Source organism: Stegostoma tigrinum, chromosome 6 (assembly GCF_030684315.1).
Source record: "Stegostoma tigrinum isolate sSteTig4 chromosome 6, sSteTig4.hap1, whole genome shotgun sequence".
Lineage (NCBI taxonomy): Eukaryota > Metazoa > Chordata > Chondrichthyes > Orectolobiformes > Stegostomatidae > Stegostoma > Stegostoma tigrinum.
In genome coordinates, this window is record NC_081359.1 from 15471839 (window position 1) to 15494181 (window position 22343).

The window sequence follows — 22343 nt, forward strand, 5'->3', positions numbered from 1 at the left end:
ACAGGTCAGACTTGACGCTAAGCCTCCTGGTCCAGGGTAGGAACACTACCACAGCACCACAGGAGGGTTCCATAACATGGATGCGGTCAGGAAAGTTTAAGATGACATTGGTAAACCCCAATATGGATTGGGAGTGAATTTCAGCTCACTGGGTCTGGCTGTCATTACATCATAAGTGTAAATAGCATGAAACAAAATATATATATTCAATTCACAAGGGGCAAATTAAACTTCTTTCTCCCACCCAGATGTCAGGGTGCAATTTGATTTTCTGAGTGAACAGATTTTCTAATGAAGTTACAATGATCAAGAGGTGGGACAATTTATCCCTCAGTATCCAGTCATGTGTGAGATGTATATGGGCATGATAGCTCTATTAATAGTCACTACTCAAAATGATGACACATGGTTTGGTGTGTATTATAAAACAGTGTGTATACTTATTAAAATTAGCTTATATTTTTTCTGTATTTTTAATATATTAAAACATCCTGTCTTCAAACGAGCAAGTATTAAATGAAATTTGACACAGAGCCACATAAGGAGATACTATGGCAGATGATCAATAAATTGATCCAATTTGTAGATGATAAGGACAAGTGAGATACAGAGGCTGGGAAGTTTAGGGAAGAAATGCCAGAGTTTAGGACACAAGCAGCTTGAAGATAGAACTGCCCAACAGTGGGTGGAATTGGAAGAACACAGAGGTCTGAAAGGAATAGGTGCTGGAGTAAGTTACAGGAATTGCGATGTTGAGACTTTGAAGGGATTTGAAAACAGAACGATAATTTTAAACTTTGAAGTGTTTTTGAACCAGGAACCAATCGAGCGGGTGATAGGTGAATGGAACTTGCTGTGTCTTAGGATAAGGCATTTTGAATGAGTTCAAATTTACTCCACTTGTAGAGGAACTGGGCCAGGTTCCAAGCTGCCTGAAGCTGTCCTCAGTGATGGTGAGTGAAATGGACTCTCCTCACTCCCCTGCTGTGCATTTAAGCAGGTTGCAAGTCCAACTGTACATAGCCACATGACCTTTCACATTGGATAATCATTTTCGATGCTACCAAGTTAATCATGAACACGACAGAAAGTTCAGCAATGCTGTTATTGCTCACAATGCATAACAGAAGTGGTTGTCAGCAGAATTCCCGTTCTGGCGCTGCATGTAACATTAAAGTAACTGACCTTTGCTCCACGTGTTGAGGCGTTAGCAAATGTATGAGAAATACTGCAGCTTAATGTGAAGCCTCAGCTCTTAGAATGCATGCGGCACATGTTAATTACCTCTCTTGGAAAATCCTTTTGATACGAACTGAGGATTGTTTGACCTCATGCAGAGCTTTAACACGGAGTTATTTTGGGACAGGCGCCAGTGTATGTGGAGACCTAAGGAAATTCTACTCTCAAGTTTGTAAAACATGAAGGAAGATATTAAGGAAATGTCATGCCTTTCCTGAGTAATTCTCCAATTTGGAAGCTAGAATTTTATGCCTAATGAAGGGGGAACATCCCCAATAAAATTCTCATCTTAAACCAGTCGGACAGCAATATGGAACATTGATTGGTTTAGATGAAGGTGTGGAAATTATGGTTACCAAATTTGCTGAAGTTGGATTGGCAAGTAAATTGTAAAGAGAACATAGGAAGGCAATAGACATAGATAGGTTCAAGGCTTTCGAGCAGATTTGAAGCTTGGGTTGTTAATGCGGTGGTGCCTTGCTCGCTGAGTTGTTAAGTATTATAAACCATATTATAACCATGCTAAGGAATCTACATAAAATGGGTGAAATGAACAATTCGATTGCCAGAGAATAAAACCAGAGGGATCAAACACACCCTGCTTCTATGGACTCCCTAAGGTACACAGGCCGGGCATCCCCATCAGACCCATGGTCTCACTGCCAGGAACACTGATATACAGACTAGCGAAAGAATGACAAAGGAGACTGAAACACCTAGTAAACCATTCAAACCACTCAGTCCACTCTGCCCAAGAATTCCTCAATATCATCATGGACACCAGAACAGACGAGGACGGGATCATGGTCTCCTTTGACGTGACTGCATTATTTACCCTCATAATCACCTCCCTGAGCCTCACTAGTAGACAGACCAGGGATACAGACACCTGGCAACACCAACACCATCAGCAAAGATGGCATCCTCAGTCTACCAGATCTGTGCCTCACAACCCACTTCACCTTCAACAGCAAGGTATACAGACATGTCAACGGAACACCCACTGAAGCACCGATATCAGGATTAATAGTGGAAGCCATATTGTAAAGACTAGAACGGACAGCACTTCCCACCATCCGACCAAATCTATGGATCCTCTATGTGCATGACACCTTTGTGATTATCAAACGCTCTAAACTAGAAGAAATCCATCTACTCATAAACAACATCCTCACCTGCATAAAATTCCCCAGAGAAGAGGAGAATAACAACAGATTTCCCGTCCTGGATGTAATGGTTGAACGTATGATCAACAGTGAGCTCCAGGCCAGCATTCACAGGAGGGCCACCCATACAGATCAGGTACTCAACTACAACAGCAATCATCCCAATACTCACAAACAGAGCTGCATCAACACACTGTTCAAGCGAGCCACAACACAGTGCAGCGTCCAGGAACTATGCAAAGCCAAGGAAGAATACCTATTCAGAGTCTTTAATTACAATGGTTAACTGAAAAGCACAGTTTGTTACACAACAGGAAGACGCAATGCGTTCAGAGACACTAGTCACCCTCCCATACATGAAGCACAAATCTGAAATGACCACCAGTTTCCCCTAGAAATCATGGTAGCCCAGAAACCAACAGCTACACTACAACAGCTACTGATGAGAATAAAGGGTCTGGCAACCACAACTAACAGAACCAACGAACCAAAGACTGCCAAAAATATTACACTGGGCAAATCAGAAGGAAACTAGCCACCAGGATTCACGAATATCAACTACCTACCAAGAGACATGACCAATTATCACTCACTTCAATACACATGGACAAAGAGGGACACCAATTTGACTGGGACAATGCGGCCATCCCAGGACAAACCACCAAAGATATGCACAAGAATTCCCAGAGGCCTGGCACTCAACCTGGAACTCCATTGTCAAACAGCTGGATGTCATATACCAAACACTAAGAAATAATAATGGAAGTGATGTCATGCATCCCAGCAAATCAAGAGACTTAAATAGCAAGTGAGATAGTACAATGACACTTCACCAGAGGCACACTGATGATGTTACTTAGCATAGTGATGAAGCATTTGCGATCAAACTTACCAGCTCGGTGAACAAGTCAACAACTGCGTGAGAAACATCATGGGAAATGGACAATGTAATTTTGAGGTTACAAACAGCCAGGATCTTATTGATTGCTAGAGTGGGCTGGGGGACAGATTGGCCACTCCTGCTTCTAGTTCATATGTACACCTGGCTGTGCAACCAAAGCTCTGGTTGAAACCAACATTGACTTTGGAATCCCATTGCTGCTCATCTGCAGCTATTCATACGTCCTGGGAAGATGTTTGCTATCATAAACTTCTCATCAGAGATCATACGTAGAACATAGAACATTACAGCACAGTACAGGCCCTTCGGCCCTCTATGTTGTGCCGACCTGTCATACCGATCTCAAGCCCATCTAACCTACACTATTCCACGTACGTCCATATGCTTATCCAATGACGACTTAAAAGTACCTAAAGTTGGCAAATCTACTACCGTTGCAGGCAAAGCATTCCATTCCCAAGAACAGGCTCATGGGGCTGAATGGCCCACTTCTACTATTAATCTGAATAACATGTTGACACCACTGGACCATCTAAATTCACAGTGTAGCTCACAGAAGATTAGGAAATATACACTGTGATCAAAATTTGATTCCGAGCAAAGACAATGTTCTTCATCATATTAAAAATATTAAAGAGCAGCATCTCACTGGTTAGTCTCAAGCATCATCAAAAATTATCTCTCCACACAAGATTGTTAAGATCTAAGACATTTGAGTATGACGCCTAGATGATGTCCAAATAAATGTATTACACTTGAAGTATCAATTTTTCAACAAACTCAACACTAAAAGTGAACAATGGTCAGTGAATTTGGAAAAGACCTTTCTGGAGCTAAGTCAATACATTGTGGAGCTGGAGGAACACAGCAGGTCAGGCAGCATCAGAGGAGCAGGAAAGCTGACGTTTCGGGTTGGGACCGTTCTTCAGTCCTGCATCTATAATTCTCGCCATCTCCTTTTGGGAGTTAACACTATTCTACTCTGTCTTCAGGAGACAGCATTTCCAAAGATTACTGTACTGACTGTCCATAAGTCAAGGTGTTTTCCAACATGACTGTGTAAAATCCCTGGTTTCATCTGCATTCTGGATGGCACTACTGCTTCTGGCTGAACAAAACAGGAGTTTGATTGAAATTTGCATTCTCTCATGGAGGTAGAACACTAAGAATTTTTAAATAATTCATTCACTGAATGAGGACATTGTTGGCTAGGCCAGCATTTATTGCCCATTCCTAATTGCCCAAAGGGCAGTTAACAGACAACCGTACTGCTGTGGGTCTGGAGTCACATGTAGACCAGACCAGGTAAGGATGGCTGTTTTCTTTCCTAAAGGACATTAGTGAACCAGATGGGCTCCTGATCATTGATAATGGATTCATGGTCATCATTAGACTCTTAATTCAGCTTTTAAAATTGAATTCAAATCACACCATCTGCAGTGGTAGGATTCAAACCCAGGTTCCCCGAGCACTATCGGGGTCTCTGGATTAATACCCAGTGATAATACCACTATGCCATCACCTCCCCAAATGACTTGGATTCAACAGTCAAAAATATAACATAAGTAGAGAACATGATAATATATTCAGACACTGGCATCATTCCTGACCCTAGCTAACCAGAAGGCATTCAGCACAATGATCAAATTTAAAGAAAAAAGTCATCCTCAGTGTTGCTTTGGTCCATTTGCTTTCTTTCATCACACATATCAAATTTTACCTCTTCAAATAAACTAACCCTCCTAGCTAATATAGAAATTACATTAGTGTGGCTGCTTGTTTGTGTAAAGTAAGCAAAACTAAAACCTGGTCCTTGTGCAGTATTACTCTTACTTCCCATTTATGAGTCCAAGCTTACTTGCTGCTTGTGGATTAAAATTAGATGGGGTATAAACTCAGTTCTGCACCAAAACCAGACGATTTCCAGATAGACATCACAGCAGGGGAGCAGTTAAGTGTGGCTCGTTTTTGTTTGCAAATCTACAGTTGTGCGTAGAGTGGGCCTTCTTGATTATATAATTTTATTGAGGTTTGTCTAATGTCAGAGGCTGAGGGGAGAGCTTATAGAAGTTTATAAAATCGGGAGGGGCATGGATAGGGTAAACAGGTAAGGTCTTTTCCCCACAGTGGATGCGTCCAAACCTGGAGGGCATAGGTTTCAGGTGAGAGGGGAAAGTTAAAAAAGGGACCTATAGGGCAAAGTTTTCACACAGACACACTTAAAAGGCACCTTGATGGGTATATGAATAGGAAAGGTTTAGAAGGATACGGGCCAAATGCTGGCAAATGAGACAGGATTAATTTAGGGTATCTGGTTGTCATGGACGAGTTGGACTTAAGGGTCTGTTTCCATGTTGTATATCTCTATGACTCTAGTCACTTGTTGCAGTTTTATGATGACAGGTGAAAGTGGATCTATCAACAAAAATTAGTCCAGTAATTCATAGAAAATAATTCCTACAGTGTGAAAACAGGCCAAGTAGCCCTTCTAGTCCACCTTCTGAAGAACATCCCATCCAGACCCACCCCATCCTTATAACCCTGCATTCCCCCTGGCTAATCCACCTAATCTACACATCGCTGGACACTACAGACAATTTAGCATGGTCAATCCATTTAACCTGCACATCTTTGGACTGTGGGAGGAAACCAGAGTACTGGAGGAAACCCACCCAGACTTGGAGAGAATGAGCAAACTCCACTCAGATAGTCAGCTGAGAATGGAATCAAACTCAAGGTTCCTGGCAGTGCTAACTATTGAACCATCATATCACTCTTGTCAGCAACTCGATTTGAAACATCAAAAAATGACTTCTAAAGACTATGCTGCTCAATGTATTAGTTCACTGGTAAGTATACCAATTAGCTTCTCAGAAAATGTTTTGATATTTTCGAGAATGTTGACAGATATGTTATTGCCCTTGAGACTAAATAAACGTTTAATTTAAAGGGACTAGTGGAAGATTCATATGGAATAGCTGTATTGATTTGATTGGTTGCTGTTACATATTTTATTGCTTTAGGTCGTTAAAACACCAAGTGATGGCAGCTGACATTCAGCCTCGGCTTTGCAAATTATCCAAAAAGGAAGGTGAAAGTTTCGGCTTCTACCTTAGGATAGAGAAAAACATTGAGGGCCACTTGATCCGCTCTGTGCTGACAGGAGGTCCAGCTGATGCCGTTGGACTGAGAGATGGTGATCGAGTCATTAGAGTCAACACAGTTTTTGTGGATGGTGAAGAACATCAAAAGGTATGAGCTGTATGTGGTGAAAGGTGGCTGTTAGATACCCTAGTTGCACACAGACGTATATATGGGACTAGGATAACACAAAGAGAAAGTGCTGGGGAAACAGATCTGGCAGCTTTTGTGGAGAGAAAAAACAGAATTAATGTTTTGAGTCCAGACTAACTCTTCTTTGGAATTCAAGATTCCATTTCAGAGTTCCAGCATCTGCAGTACTTTGAAGTAAGCAGATATAATTTACTGTTAATTTTTTTTTACTCAATTAAATGATGAAAAATTGCTCATTCCTAGGATGCTGTGAGACTCTGTTTGTCAGGGTATAATTTAACTCAGTTTGAACTGTGTACTTTCATAGTAACATTGTGAACTAGGCAACACAGCTTGGAGAAATAGCAATAAAACAATGGAAGTAAAATGAAAATAGTTGACATCTATTATCTTGAAAGAAGTACATCCCCTTTGGGCTCATGCCCTTAAAAACACTTGTCATATCTTAATTAACTAGCACTGATTATTATGTTCATGAGGAACAGCTAGGCCTTAAGCTTTTCTTAAGAAACTATAGAGAGAGTTAGATTTGAAAAGGAACAACAACAGGATTACATTTCTACCTGGGAAAAACAATGGAAAAATATCATTTGTGTTTTGAAGAGCTGATTGCTAAAACAGTTGTTTGTTGCTGGGCATGGTTCAATCCAATTTTCAAAGAATTGCAAATCTATATTTAGGTGTCACAAATTAAACTGGTTACATGATCTTATTTTACTTTTATTGCCTAACACCCATTCTCCCTCCAATCTGACCACACACAGCAACGGTCATTAGAGAAACTCTTTTTGAATTGAGATGCCCATAGTCAGCCAAAACATAACAATGTATATAGGAACGTACAAACATAACATACAAATATACAAACTAGGAGCAGGAGGAGGACAATCAGACCCACCTATCTCCTGCTCCATTCAATGAGATCACGGCTTCCTCTGATTATTGTCTTAACTTTACCTTCCCATCTACCCCTAATGTCCTTTGATTCCCTTGCCAATCAAGAATTGATCCAACTCAACTGTAAAGATATTCAAGACCTTGCCTTCACTGGTCTCAAAGGAAGAGAATTGCACAGACCAAAGATTCGAAGAGGAAATTTACTCTCCTTCTCCAAAATATCTCCAAACTGTATTCTTTTGTTCTAATCCCTGTCACAAGGGGAAAGAAATATTCTTTCAATATCCATTCTGTCGATTCCCCTCAATGTATTTACAGCAGTTCATCAAAAGGAGAGACACGGAGTACAAAAGCAACAGTTAAGTGGAGAGAATAGAGAAGCTGAGGTTGATCTACTTAGAGGAAAGAAGTTAAGGGAGAAATTTAATTAAAGGTGTTCAAATGTGAATGTTTCTAATAGAGTGATGAGAAACTGTTCCAAGTGAAACAAAAGTCGTTAACAAGAGAAGCCATATTTCAAATAACTGAAAAAAGAACTGGAAGGGGAGATCATGTTGTCATCTGGAATGCACAGCCTGAAAAGGTCATGAAAACAGACACATTGGTAACTTGCACAATAGAATTGAATGAATTCTTGAAGGACTACAAGGAAAGGGCAAATGAGAGGAACTATCAAAGAACCAGCAGAGGCACACTGAGATGAAGGAAAGGTAGAGTCAGAGGATAAAGCTTGTAATGACCAATTTCAGATATTTGGAATTGTAGGGGAACCTGGCAACTTCCCGCACCTAATGCCATTCTCTCTTTCAGGTGGTAGATTTGATTAAAAAGTCTGGGAATTATGTTACCCTTCTGGTACTGGATGACACCACATATACACATGCCAAAAAGCAAGGTATTAATCTGTCTCAAGTGAACACTCCCAATCAAACCCCAATCCAGCCTGTGGTGAATGGATTCAGTGGAAAAACGCCACGGCCCAAACTGTGCTACCTGGTGAAACAAGCTTCGAGCTTTGGATTTTCGTTGAAGACTGTCGAAGGTAAAGCTGTGAAATAATTTGGTGCTCAATGACTGATCTAATGCAATTAAAAAGGCAAACTGTGTGTCAGCTTTTATTGCACAAAGGTTATTGTATAAAAGTAAGGAAATCTTGCTGCAGCTATGCAGGGCTTTGATGGGACCATTTCAGAAGGAATGTGTAGTAGTTCTTATGTAGGAAAAATATATTTGCTTTAAAGCAGGTGGATCTATTATCTATTACATCAATTCCTGGCTTGGGAAGATTGCTTTATGAGGAGATCTTGAATAAAAGGGGTCTTTATTTTCCAAGGCCAGAAAAACAAAAGGTAATCTTATTGAAATATGTGAACTGCTGAGAAAGTTCCAGTGGTTAGATGCTGAGAAGCTACTTACCTCAGCTGGAGAGACTACAACAAGGAGCCGGTGTGTCATAGTAAAGGTTTGGCCATTTGCAACAGAGATCAGAAATTTTTTTTTTCACTCAGAGGAATGTGTACTTTTGAAATTCCATGCCCAGAGGGTGGTGGGTGCTCAATGACTGAGCACGTTCAAGGCCGAGGTCATTAGATTTTTAGGCGCTAATGGAATTCAGTGATATTAGAATAGGGCAGGAAAGCGAAGTCAATGTAGATCAGTTAACAAATTTGCAAACAGTCTTAAAGACTGTGCGACCGACTCTTCCTCCTATTTCTTGTGATTTTATGTTCTTCATGAGATTAAATTCAAGATATAAGTGGATACTGATAATTATCAAATCTGCAGCAGTTATATTAAACAGGAAGTTTAGATTGCAAAGAAAAGCAGCAATACTCCTACATCCGTAAGAACACTCACTGTGCTGAATTAAAAAAATCTCACAATGAATGGGTATATTGTATACAGACTGTAACCCTACCTGAAACTTGAAAAGAAAGGGTGATCTGGAAAAATCTATACGAATTAGAACATTTATCATCCTGAACAAGAGTATGAATGAGTGAGTAAGCAAAAACTTGACAGGTGAAATATAATGTGGGAAAAAGTGAAGCTCTGCACTTTGGCAAGAAGAACAGAGGATCGGAATATTGTTTACGTGGAGAAATACTGCAGAAATCTGCAGCACAGACAGACTTGGGACCCCTTACGAATGAAACACAGAAAGCTAGCATCAAAGATCGCAGGTAATAGCAAAAAACAAATGGAATTTTTGTTTCTATTTGAAAGGGAATGCAGTATAAATAGGCAGCTATTGCTAAGACTATACAAGGCACAAGTCAAACCACAGCTGGAGTCCTGCGAACAGTTTTGGTCCCCTTATCTAAGGAATGATATTTTGGCATTGAAGGCAGTCCAGAGAAGGCTCACTGGGTTGATCCAGGCTGTAAAGGAACTGTCCCATGAGAAGAGGTTAAGTAGGCTGGGCATAAACTGATTGGAATTTGGAAGAATGAGAGGCAACCTTATTGAAACATACAAGATTCTTAGAGAACTTGAACAGGGTAGGTGTGGAAAGGTTGTTTCCCCTTTAGGAGAATCTTGGGCTAGACAGCAAAATCTCATAATAACAGGCTGCCCATTTAGAACAGAAGAGGTGAACTTGAGGAATTCTTTACTATAGATGGCTGTAGAGGTTAGGTATATTCAAGGCTGAGGCGGACAGATTTAAAACAGGGGATGAGTTGTTATTTGAGTGGCAGAGAAACAGAAATTGCTGGAGAAATTCTGTAGGTCTGGCAGCATCTGTGAAGAGAAAGCAGAGTTAACAGTTCAGGTTCAGTGACCTTTCTGCACAGGTGCTGACAAACCTGTTCAGTTTATTCAGCAATTTCTGGTTTTGTTCCAGCTTTCCAGCATCTGCAGTTCTTTGTTTTTGCGTTTGTATATAATGAGATGTTACTTTCATCTGGTTTTGCACTGATTGCATCTTAACAAAGTGCTAATGATTGTGTGAAAATAGCTGTTTCTGTTGAAAGAATACAGTTGCTTAAGATGACATAAAGACCAAAAGGTGAATCACTACCATATTTTGGAGAATATAAACTTAGCTGAAAGGTAAATGATTCAAAAGTAGATACAGCCTTATTTTACAGGAGCAAGTTTGACAAAATGATGTGCAGGGCACATATTGAAAAAAGGACATTATCCACACTTTCAAAGAATGAGCATATTATTTTCCATCATTGATTCTTGAGGATCTGGAATCTGCATGAATTAGCCTGGGACTCTGCTGTCATTAGTATTTACTTAAATCTTCCATTTTGCAGGAGCGCCTGGTCTGTTTATGACTGAGATCGCCCCTGCTGGTGCTGCTTTCAATGCTGGTGTTGAACCCAATGACCGGATAATTGAACTAAATGGGGAAAATGTTGAAAACATCTCTCATCAGCAACTGGTGACTAAGGTACTCATGCAATATCTTGACTTATTCTCTGAATGTATAGTGACTTTTGCTTAATAATAACTATGGTGTTTGGGTCTGAAAGGATCTGAAAGACTTTATACAGAAGAGTGCCGTAAGTACCACTTATGATGACATAATTGTTCATCAGTCAAGAATTCTCATACTTGAGTTAGAATGTGTATTTTGATTTCGACCTTCTTCAAATAGCTGGAGTTAAAATAGTTAAAGGCAAAGAACAGCCAGTCAAAGGACAACTTGCCAAGGAACATCTGTTCAAAGGCAAACCCACAGAAGATTTCATAGGCTCTCTAGACTCATGATGGAACCTAAACAGAAAGAGGAATCCATTGAAAGTAGTTAAAAATTGCTTCATACTGCAAATGAGATGTGAAATTGACTAGAGATAACACAGTATGGAGCTGGAGGAACACAGCAGGCCCTTTTTCAGAAAAGGTCCCAACCCGAAATGTCAGCTTTCCTGCTCCTCTGAAGCTGCCTGGCCTGCTGTGTTCCTCCAGCTCCACACTCTGACTCCAGCATCTGCAGTTCTCACAACCTCAGAAATTGAGACTATACTGTTTGGGAGAAAGGTGTTCTACTGCTATCACAATGAAAGGGATTTCTGACTGCAAGAATCAGCAAAGCCTCTAAGGAAGCATATACAGTGAAATGGACAATGAACAGGGCAGCCAGTTGAGTCAACTGATATACCTCAGAGAGCAGTACAGAGTGGCGAACAAATAGTTACAGTGGTTTGAAGTTTGATGTCAGGCATTGTGTGACTTGGAAGAGAAGTTCAAGCAGAATATTTGATGTCCTTGCCTTCACAGGAATAATACTCAATACAAGTGACAGAGCTCATACCAAGGAAGAAGTAATCCTCAAATAGTAGATCTGAAGAGAGGAACATGTTGATTTCAGCAATAATGTTGCCTTTGAGAGTAATTGAGAATATCTAAGCCAATGAAAAAGTTGAAGCAATGAGTTTACATATTTCAGTATACATTTTCAGGCAGCTTGAGAATAGACATCTGCTGAAGCAGATTGAAAATGTAATGCATATGACTCCATGAAAGCCATCACTGAGAAGGGCTGGCCAATATCCAACCATTTGAGACACTGGAAAGAAGGAGTCAAAGAAGTTATTCTCTGTGAAGGTTTAAGGTGGGAATTCCAGAGCTCAGCATGAAGATACAGAAAAGGAAATAAGAGATGGATAAGAGATTAGCACTGATCAGTCTGAAGTCAGAATTAAGACTCATCACACAGGAGAAAGACAATTTAGGCCTGATGATGTTTATTTATCAAGCTGGATTATTCCAATCCTGGTACAGAGATTGCATCTGAGTGTTTGTGATTTAATGACCTTATTTCACAGGCAAATCATGGAATCATTACAACTATTCGGAAGTTGGCCTTTGATGTGCAATAGAACAGTTTGCAATCAGTATCAAAGAGATTAAAGTTCTCCAGTCGAAACGGACCTACAAAGCTCAGGCTATCATCAAGACAATTACAGACAATAGTCTTCCACCCCGAAAACAATCAGTCTTCCAGGTCGAAAGAGAATATGAGCTGGGAAAAGAGTGAAATCTCCAGGTAGCTTGAACCTGTAGAGTCTTGGGGGCAAGATGGGATAGCAGTAAGTGTAATTAAATGTACTGATGTATAATATTAATAATGGGAAAAAGAGCTTGGTGGTAAAACGTATATCAGTCTGAAAAATTAACTCTGAGGAGTATCATAGCCGCCCCCTTCTCCATTCCATTATGATTGACATCATGTAGATTTATTGGCAGAACAACTTAGGATCTCAAACAAGTCACCTAATATCTAGGTCCTCCATATAGTCTCTAACAATGTAATCAAATTATTGTAACTAGTTACTAGTATGCAATAAATTATGCCTTGTTCAATACAACAGCCTCTTCTAGTTAGATCAGTAAGTGGTTTCCTTCTCCCACACAAACCAAGCAGAATGGAGACAGCAAAACTACTCAATGATGAGGTGCAGACTCTGTTTAGCTGCACATACACAATTTGCATTTTTATATCACCTTTAACGTAGTAGAACACCTTAAGGCAGCTCATAGAAGCAATTATGAAGCATTGATCTAAATAAGGAGATAGTAAGACAAATGACAAAAGCTTGGACAATTAAGTAGGTTAATTAAGTTCCTAAGGATTAAAGTGATATAGAGAGGTCACAGTGGAAATTCTTGCTATACAGTGAAAAGTTTACAAAACTTTCCAGAACAGTTAAAATGACCCAACTCAAGGAAGTCAACTAATACTTGGTCAGTTGCTAACATTGAAACCGTGACAATGGTTGCTGTGAGAACTTCTCACATCCCTCTGCTATCCACAGCAAGTTTCATTTTTCCATCACCTTGTGCTCATTGGCCCTTGGATTAACGCATCTAATCTGACACTTCATCCATGTGTTCAAACCCTTCCACCACCTCATCCACTCACCCTGACCCACCATCATTTATTTGAGCTATTCAAGCCCTACAAGCTTCTGAAATCTCAGTGCTCCTCCACTGCTCATCTCTTATCCAGATGTCACATGACACCCGGTTATAGTCCAACAGGTCTATTTGAAATCACAAGCTTTCGGTGCACTACTCCTTCGTCAGGCAAAGTGGAGAGAGCACCCAGGCACAGAATTCATAATCAGAGAGATCAAAAGATCATACAAATGGTATTTGTGGAATGTCAACAGGCCGAATAATAGGTATCTGCAGGTGATAAGAGTGTCAGACAGTGTGAGTAAAGTGTCACCAGTGAATTAAGGCACAGCAGAAGGTCACTTTAGGCCTGATAATGTTTGTTTGTCAAGATGGATTATTTCAATCCTGGCACTAAGACTGCATCTGAGTGTTTGTGAATTAATCACCCCATTTCACCATAATTATCCTGAAGTTGACCAATGGTGTGTATTACTATGGTAACAGTAATGTCGGCAATCAGTATTCAATCAAATTTGTAGTTTATTTCTTTACTGAATTACACAGAGTGAAAGAGGCCATTTGCTCCATTGTGGCTAAGCCTGTTCTTTGAAAGAGTTATCCAATTTGTTCTTAGCCTGGTCAACGTTTTCCTTTTCGATGCTCTCATTGAAATTATATTTGATTCTACCTATACTGCCCTTTCAGTGAGCATGTTATAACAATTCACTCAATAAAAAGTTTCTTCATGTCACCATAATTTTTTCACTTTGTTACAATAATCCTACCAGTAGAACAGTATGCAGATCTGTTGATGGGTACCATAAGATCACTCTTGCTGGTGGGGTTGTATTGGGCAGTTGATCTGAAAGGCTTAACTCTGAAGACTTTGTGTAGGTCTATCCTTAGAGATGTTTATGCAGACTCTGGAAGGAGTTAGCTAGTTCTACTTGGCTGTTCCAGTTCCAGTCCCTTAATCTTTTCTCTATTGCTGCAACAATGTAATTTAGCTTGATATCTGACATTCATTCCCAAAATAATTTTACACTGTGGCTTCACTGAGACCTGAGAATTGTTGCAACTTCTCAGTGATCAAGAACTGACCCTTGGCAATCTCTGGCTGGGGATAGAACATTTGAGAGACTGAGGTTGGGAACACCTGTGAACTGGGGTGTGGGTTAGGCACAAAGTATCCTCCTATTACTGTGTTGGAACTTGTGATCCCAATATTTCAGTAGTTGTGCACATTTGCTATCCAAAGCTCCACTTTGGGAAGCCCTGGAGATACCCTGGAGTACCAAATGATTTTTTTCCCACCTATTTTTCTAATTAACCTGTTCAGAGAAGTTATTATACACCTCTGGAGTAGGCGGGTCTCGAACTCAGATCTCCTGTTCCAGGGCTAGGGACATTACCACTGCCCAACAAAGGGGGGCCCCAGCCGAACATTATCGAGTTAACCAGACTTAAGCTAATACAGGTGTTATCTTAGTTAGTGTCTAGCCAACTATTTCTTGTGACTCAAGCACATGCCTCTTCTGCCATTGACTGTTTTAATGGTTAATCCTTCATCACTTAATACTAGTAAGGCCCATGGCTATCTATTGCAAGAATAACTGGTGCAGCATATCTACCTGAAGGATCTGCAGAATCAGGTGCTATCTGCAAGCATCACTAGCAATTTGTTGGCAATGCAGTGAGAGCTGCTTCTAGTTCAACAAAATCATTTGCAGTGTGGGAATTCAGATTCACCCAAAGGGAAGAGTGAAGAAAGTACTCTACTAAAATATTGCTACTGCCTCTCTCAGAAGGAGCACAGATCCACTCAACTCCTGCAGCAGAAATCTGCACTTAGTCAGCTTAGGTTGGAAGAGTTGTGGGTTTAACAGGTTTTAAGAATTCAAAGTAGCAGAAGTATGTAAAATATTACAGAAAAGTTAGTCAGGACTAGAAAGAATCTCAATGAAGCTACAAGGAGATATATCTGAATAGCAAATCAGGAAAAAGTGGTTGATGTCAGTTTCCAAGAAATAACTTCAGTCTCTTGGAGGAAGGCTGAAAACCCCTACTGTTACGGCAAAATTCTGGCTTGGGAAATTAATGGAGGCTTAAGTCATTACATTAAATAAACAAATACCTTTTCTCCTTGTTAAAACCTGTAGTTACAATCTACAGAAAAACATGGTAATTCTTTTAAACATTCTTTAGACTCACAACATTGTTTGATAGTTTATAACCTAAAAGTTAAGGGTAGGAGTAGATTTTATTCAAGATAATAACTTTGAAGATTCAGTTTTTTTTATTTGTACAACTGAAAATTCTTAGAGGAGCAGAAACTCAGCTTTGCCATTTTTTTCAGTTAAAAAAAGATATGAAAGAGGTGGGGGCAAGAAACAGCATTGTGCAAATTGTTGCAAAAATTAAAGGAATGTTAACAGCTTCTTTAAGGTATAAAGATCATCAGTTGACAGACCATCTACACAAAGAAGATACCAGCAGAACAATATGCAAACAATTTTTACAACAGGATGCATCTAGCCAACCACACTCAGAGGAAAGACAGATAGCTCCGGCTAGTATGGGAAACCTAATCTTTCATACATTATCATTTATGTACACAGGTGCAGGCAATTCCTGTTACTGGGCCTATCATTTATAAAGCAATCTACAGGCTTTGACATCCCAAATGCAATCTCAAAGAGCAGTTTGAAATATCATTACCATTCCACTGCTAAGGAATTCTTTTGCTGAGTTACAGACTGTTGTTTGACATTACAGAAATTGAGATATTTTGGATTATGGGTATGTTCATTTCATAGGAACTGGACTGCAAAGAGCATATTTTAGATTCTTCTGGCCAATGCCCAAGGGAAACAGCCAATCATTTTCTTCCCTGAACCCATGAACCCTTTATACACACTCAACTGTGCGGCAAATTCTGCACCAACTCCATTTTCAGGTTTGCTGAAGACACCACCGTTGTTGGTCAGATCTCAAACAATGAGGAGACAAAGTACAGGACTGAGATTGAGTGCTTAGTGACATGGTGTAAAGACAGCAATCTTTCCATCAGCATCAGCAAATGGTCACTGACTGCAGCAAGTAGAGTGGAGGGCACGCCCCTGTCTGCATCAATGGTGATGAGAAGGGGATGGTTGAGAGTGTGAAGTTTCTGGGAACGATGATCACCAACAATCTGTCCTGGTCCACCCTTATTGACACTATGCTTGAGAAAGCACAACAACACCTCTACTTCCTCAGGAGGCTAAGGAAATTCAGCACATCCATGAAGATTCCTACAAATTTTTAGAAATGCACCACAGAAAGCATCGTACCTGGATGCATCATAGTGTGGTATGGCAACCACTCTTCCCAACACCACAAGAAACTACTGAAAGTTGTGAACATAGCCTTATCCATCAAACCAGCCTCCCATCCACTGACTTCATCAATGCTTCCTGGTGTATTGGGAAGTAACCAACATGATCAAAACCTCCTCCTGCCCCAGTTTTACTCTCTTCCACCCGCTTCCATCATGCAGAAGATACAAAAATTTGCATACATGTATGAACAGATTCAAGAACAGCTTCTTCCCTGGTGTTATCAGACTTGTGAATGGACCTATGGAATGTTAATATTTTTGATCTCCCTTTGCACCTTCTTGGCTGTATCCTATACACTGTTGTTTGTTACCCTGATGTGCTTGTATGGTCTGCCTATGAAGCACATAAGATAATACTTCTCACTGTAAATCAAATCAAACCCTATTCAACTGAACAATGGATGTAAAAGAGTTACAGCTGTTATTGAAAAAAAAGTCAAGTATGGTGTTTTCCTAATGTCGTGACCATCATTGCACCTCTTAACTGACCTAAATAAACAGATTTATTGGATATTTCTCAGATTTACTATTTTTCACATTTTGCTGTGTCCAAAATTAATTGCTAAATAGTTGCTTTTCAAAATAAATTCCCTGTTCTGAACAAAGTACACAACAACAGGGTCATGTTGTCACACTGTTGTCACCGGCTGAACCTTTTTTGACATATGATTCCCAAGTATTTTTAACTGTGTTCAATCTTTTTCAGATGAAAGCTTCAGGCAACAATATCATGCTGCTTCTGATTGATGAGACCTCAGACAAATACTTCAAAAGCAAAATGATTAAGGTTGTGGCATCGATGGCAAGTGTGAAAGGCCTGCCCCTCCAGCCACGGATTGCACAGCTAACTAAGGGACCTCAAGGCTATGGTTTCTACTTGAGAGTTGAACAACAACGACAGGGTATTCAAACCAGGGTTTAATTTTCTGATCATGTACAACGGGTGCGAAGCCTCTCTCAGTGGCATTATGCATTAGCAAGTGTGCAAGTGATGGCTCATATACTGACTCATAAAGGGAAAGTTACTATTAACCAGGATCTCTGTTCTGAATGTTGCTTCGGGATGTGTTCACTTGGCAATGTTGGCACTCAACAGCAACTGCCACCCTAGGGTGTTTCAGAAAGATGATCATGTGCCTTGTATTATATTCATGAAATGTGCCTTTGTTCCTTCCAGCCTTGACCATTCCAATGCTCTCATGACTGACATTCCATCTTTTATCATCTGTAACCGTCAGCTCATCCAAAACTCCGCTGTATCTTAACATGGACCAGATCTCATTCACACGTTATTACCTTCACTGATCAACCAATAATAAATCTTAGTCTAGCTGAGAATCAATTTTAAAATTTCCATCATCGTGCTCAAAGCCATACCCTCCCCCACCTTTGTAATATGCTTCAACAGTAAAACATTTGGAGATATCTGCATTCCTCCAAATCCTGTCATCACTGTGTCCTTTGTTTCAGTCTTGGCAGCCATGCTTTCAGTTGACTGAACGCTGATGCTGAGCTGCGAAAATCTTTCCCAAAACCTCTTCACCTCTTTGTCATCCTTCAGAATGCTCCCTAAAACCTATCTATTTCATGATTTTGATGACCAAAGATATTATTGTTTTTATTCATTCACAGCTGTAGGTGTCATTGGCTAGGCTAGCATTTATTGTTCACCCCTAATTGTTCTGAAGAAGTTGGTGTTGAGCTGATGATACGAATCAAGCAGGAATGTAAGCTGTGTGGAGAACATGCAGAATCAAAAGGGATTAGATTAGATTAGATTCCCTACAGTGTGGAAACAGGCCCTTCAGCCTCACAAGTCCACACCGCCCCTTGCAGCCAAACCCATCCCCCTATAACCCACACACCCCTGAACACTATGGGCAATTCAGCGTGGCCAATCCACCTAACCTGCACATCTTTGGGCTGTGGGAGGAAACCGGAGCACCCGAAGGAAACCCACGCAGACACGGGGAGAACGTGCAAACTCCACACAGACAGTTCCCGAGGCTGGAATCGAACCTGGGTCCCTGGCGCTGTGAGGCTGCAGTGCAAACCACTGACCCACCATGCCGCCCATTAAATGCGTGAGGTTAGAATGTGTGAGGTTATTCACATTGAAAGCAAAGATAAAAAACTAAATATTGTTAAATGATGAGACGCTTGTAAATGTTGTTGGTCAGAGAGATTTGCATGTTCTTGTAAAAGTAACATGGAACCTTATCCTACATAAAGAACAAGCAATTCTAGAGCAAACAATATGTTGGCTTTTATTGCAAGGTTGTTGGAGCCCAAGTGTAATTAAGTCATGGTCCAATTGTACAACACTTTGATCTGTGATATGTTTTGATCAAGGAAGGAGGTATTTGCCTTCGACATAGCACGGCAAATGTTCACTAGATTGATCCCTGGGATGTGAGGGTTGTCCTATGATAAGAGGTTGAATATACTGGTCTTCAGTCTTTGAAATTCAGGATAATGATAGTTGATCTCATTGAATCAATGAAACACTGAAACACACCTGCTTCATATGTTCTTGTAATTGTGAATTTCTAACCAGCTGGAAGGGTGGTTGTTTTTACAAATTAGTATAGTTCAGCAATAATTGTGATTGTTAAGCTTTGGTTGAATTTTCAATTAGATCACAGAGAGACATGATTTTTTAGCTTGATGACCTGCAAACTTAACAGTCTTGGTGCTTCCTCTATGAGATGTGAAGTAACATTTGAGCTATCTCCACTCAGTCTTTCAAAAGAGCCCAAAGCATGCAGTATTTAACAATAAGTGTAAATATTGTTTGAACAGCAGTAAGATTAGCTGTTGATGGATAGGAAAAATATTCAGAGATGCATCACGGAATTCATTAAGTGGTGGGTTCAAGTTCGGGAACATTTACCGGGATCTGATATGTATCTCCATCAGGTCCCCCACTATTATCCCTTGATATAATTCCCAACTGTTCATCATGATGCATCTTTGGACTTGAAGATGTCAATGGCTTGAAGCTGTTGGATTGTTTAATAACCTGACCGGTTCCCTAATTCATTTCTCTGAAAACATCTAGGTCATTTAATCAGGGAGATTGACCAAAACAGTCCAGCAGAAAAATCCGGGCTACTTGATGGTGATCTTCTGATTGCTGTAAATGGGGATGTCGTAGATCATCTGGAGCACGAATCATTAGTTGATAAGATAAAGAAGTGTGGGAACCAGGTTACATTCCTTGTTGTTGACAGCACAACAAATGAGCTTTATAAACAGGTAAGTAGATGAATCAACTTGGTGCTAAATACAGATGGATAAACCTTTTTACACTCATCTGAATTGCATTGGGAGTGACATCTATAACTGTGTCCAGAATAAATCTTTCTCTCACTGTATCAAATTGCAACTACTGAGCTGTGGAGGTTTAGACTCACATTTTGCTTTCTCCTAATGACGTCATTTTTACAAATGGTACTGGCCTTTTCCTGGGAGACTGTGAAGAGTGTTCATAGTGTAGGTCATGCTGAATCGCCTCTAGTTGAGATGTTACAGATTCACAACTCCTTAGTCAATCAGGAAGCATATCAGACAGTGTTCCTGCTCCAGGTGGTCAACAGTCACTTGTGTCACAATGTAAGTGTGTAGGCAACTCTTGGGAAGAAGGCATAAATTGGCACAGTCATGCTTCAGATATACAAAGCTTTGGTTAGAATATACCTGGAGTAACCGTGAGCAGTTCTGAGCAACATACTTTAAGGATATGTTTGCTTTGAATGAATGAATGATTATATTGGCACATGTATTTTACAGTGAGAATAACAGTAGAATACAGTGAAAAGCTTTCCCACTGTCGTCACAATCCGGCACCATTTGGGATAGTTTAAGAATAAGGTGGAAATAGAAAGATATAGATTAAAGAGACTCAATCTTCCTGAGCCAGCTCTTCATCAAGGACGCCTGATTCGCCATCACTCCTCCACCAGCTCCACTGGACTCAACCAGAACCGAAGTCACCACTCTTCAGGTGCCACCTGTCACTGCTGTGCTGATTCACCTCTACCCACTGCTTGCGCCGGACCCACCAGCATCAGTTGCACCTGTCGCCACCAGACCCACCTCAATGTGATGCCCTTCCGCCACCAGCGTCAGACCTAACCAATGGTGAAATCACCGATCCTCAGGTGCCATCTTTCACCGCTGGGCCTACCTTGCCGATGTCGCTTCTGCCAATGTAGCCAATTCCAATGCCCCGGAAAAGAATGGAGTGAATGTAGATTGACCATAAGGCCACCTGGATTCTAAGGATCAAATTATAAGGCATGGTAACATAAACTAGGGCTGTATTCTTTAGAATAAAGCCAAAATACAGAATGCTGGAAAAACTTAGCAGGTCTGGCAGCAACTGTGGGCGGAGAAACAGTTAAGATTTTAAGGTTACCAAGAAGTTATACCAGACTCCAAACGTTAACTCTGTTTATCTCTCCACAGATGGTGCCAGACCTGCTGACTTTCTGTTGTACTCTCTAAAATAGACTGCTCCAACTACTTCACATGCAGGGGACTGGTGAGAGATGCATTTCAGGTGTTCTCTCACTCAGGTGGCAATAAATCAATAGTTGAAATAAATGAGTAATTGACAAAATAAATGATCATTAAATGCAGCAGAGCTAACTGATTGGAGGAACAGCTCCTTGCAGAATCTTCCCGCTGTATTTACCTGCATTTGGAACGCCAGCTGCAGGCCTGAACAGAACCCACTAAACTGTTGGTCAAGTCTAGCCTAGAACTTAAGAGGTTAGAGGATGATTTGAACAAAGTTTTTGGGATATTTAGATCAGCAAAGGTTTCTGCTAACTTGGGAATATAGAACTAGGAGGCAGTGTCTAAAAACCAGAGCTGCCTCTTTCAGGGATGACTTTAGGAAAAGTTCCTAAACTCAAAGTTTAGAACCCGGCTTCCACAGACAGCAATGGTTTGCAACTAAGTTGTTATTTTTAGATCTCAGATTTAAAACTATGAACAGATATGGGCCAAAGGATGGGTACATAAAGTTAGGCTGTCAGTCATCCAAGCATCTTGTAAAAGATTCCTGGGGCTGAATGGTCTTCTCCTGTTCCTATGAGCCCAGTTCTGACGTCCAAAGTTGTATAGCCTGATGGAACAAATCTTACAAGATGACAAAACAATAGGAACAACGTTCAGGAACAGGTCATTGTCACTGCAAGCAGTAAGGTTATCTGAGGAAAAAAATGTGCTATTACCACACAATCAGTAACACAATGCACAATACTACTATGCACAGCATCAGTAACCAACCCATTGCACCCTGCTTCAATTACATACTAAGGTATATTTACCTCCCCTCTCTGTTGAGCTAGTAAAACACTGCATAATACAATTATAAAGCACGATACAGTTTTACCCTCAGGAGTAACACTCTACCGTACAATTACCCTTGGTCAGTAATACAATGCGCAGTATATTTAGGCATTAGTAACATAGTTCAATGACTCCTAGGTTAGTTACATACTGTACAATTACCCCATTCAATACATTCACCCTCAGTAATACAACGTATAATACAATTACCTCCCCCAGGATCAGTAACACACTGCATTGCAGACTTACC

General features: G+C 40.4%; 2 protein-coding genes across 2 annotated transcripts in view; one reads left to right on the plus strand and one right to left on the minus strand.

The window, feature by feature from the left end:
* The window catches only part of LOC125453145 (B- and T-lymphocyte attenuator-like), a 93700-nt gene extending 92491 nt beyond the window's left edge, over positions 1-1209 (minus strand). Inside the window, exon 1 of the mRNA XM_048532318.2 lies at positions 1186-1209. The gene's annotated coding sequence lies outside the window, so the exon portion shown is untranslated. The remainder of the gene's footprint in view (positions 1-1185) is intronic.
* Positions 1-22343, plus strand: part of pdzk1 (PDZ domain containing 1) — a 30118-nt gene that overhangs the window by 2299 nt on the left and 5476 nt on the right. Inside the window, exons 2-6 of the mRNA XM_048532314.2 lie at positions 6330-6558; positions 8308-8539; positions 10764-10900; positions 17439-17634; positions 19794-19990. Of these exons, the coding sequence (XP_048388271.1) occupies positions 6349-6558; positions 8308-8539; positions 10764-10900; positions 17439-17634; positions 19794-19990 (972 nt within the window). The 5' untranslated portion in view covers positions 6330-6348. The remainder of the gene's footprint in view (positions 1-6329; positions 6559-8307; positions 8540-10763; positions 10901-17438; positions 17635-19793; positions 19991-22343) is intronic.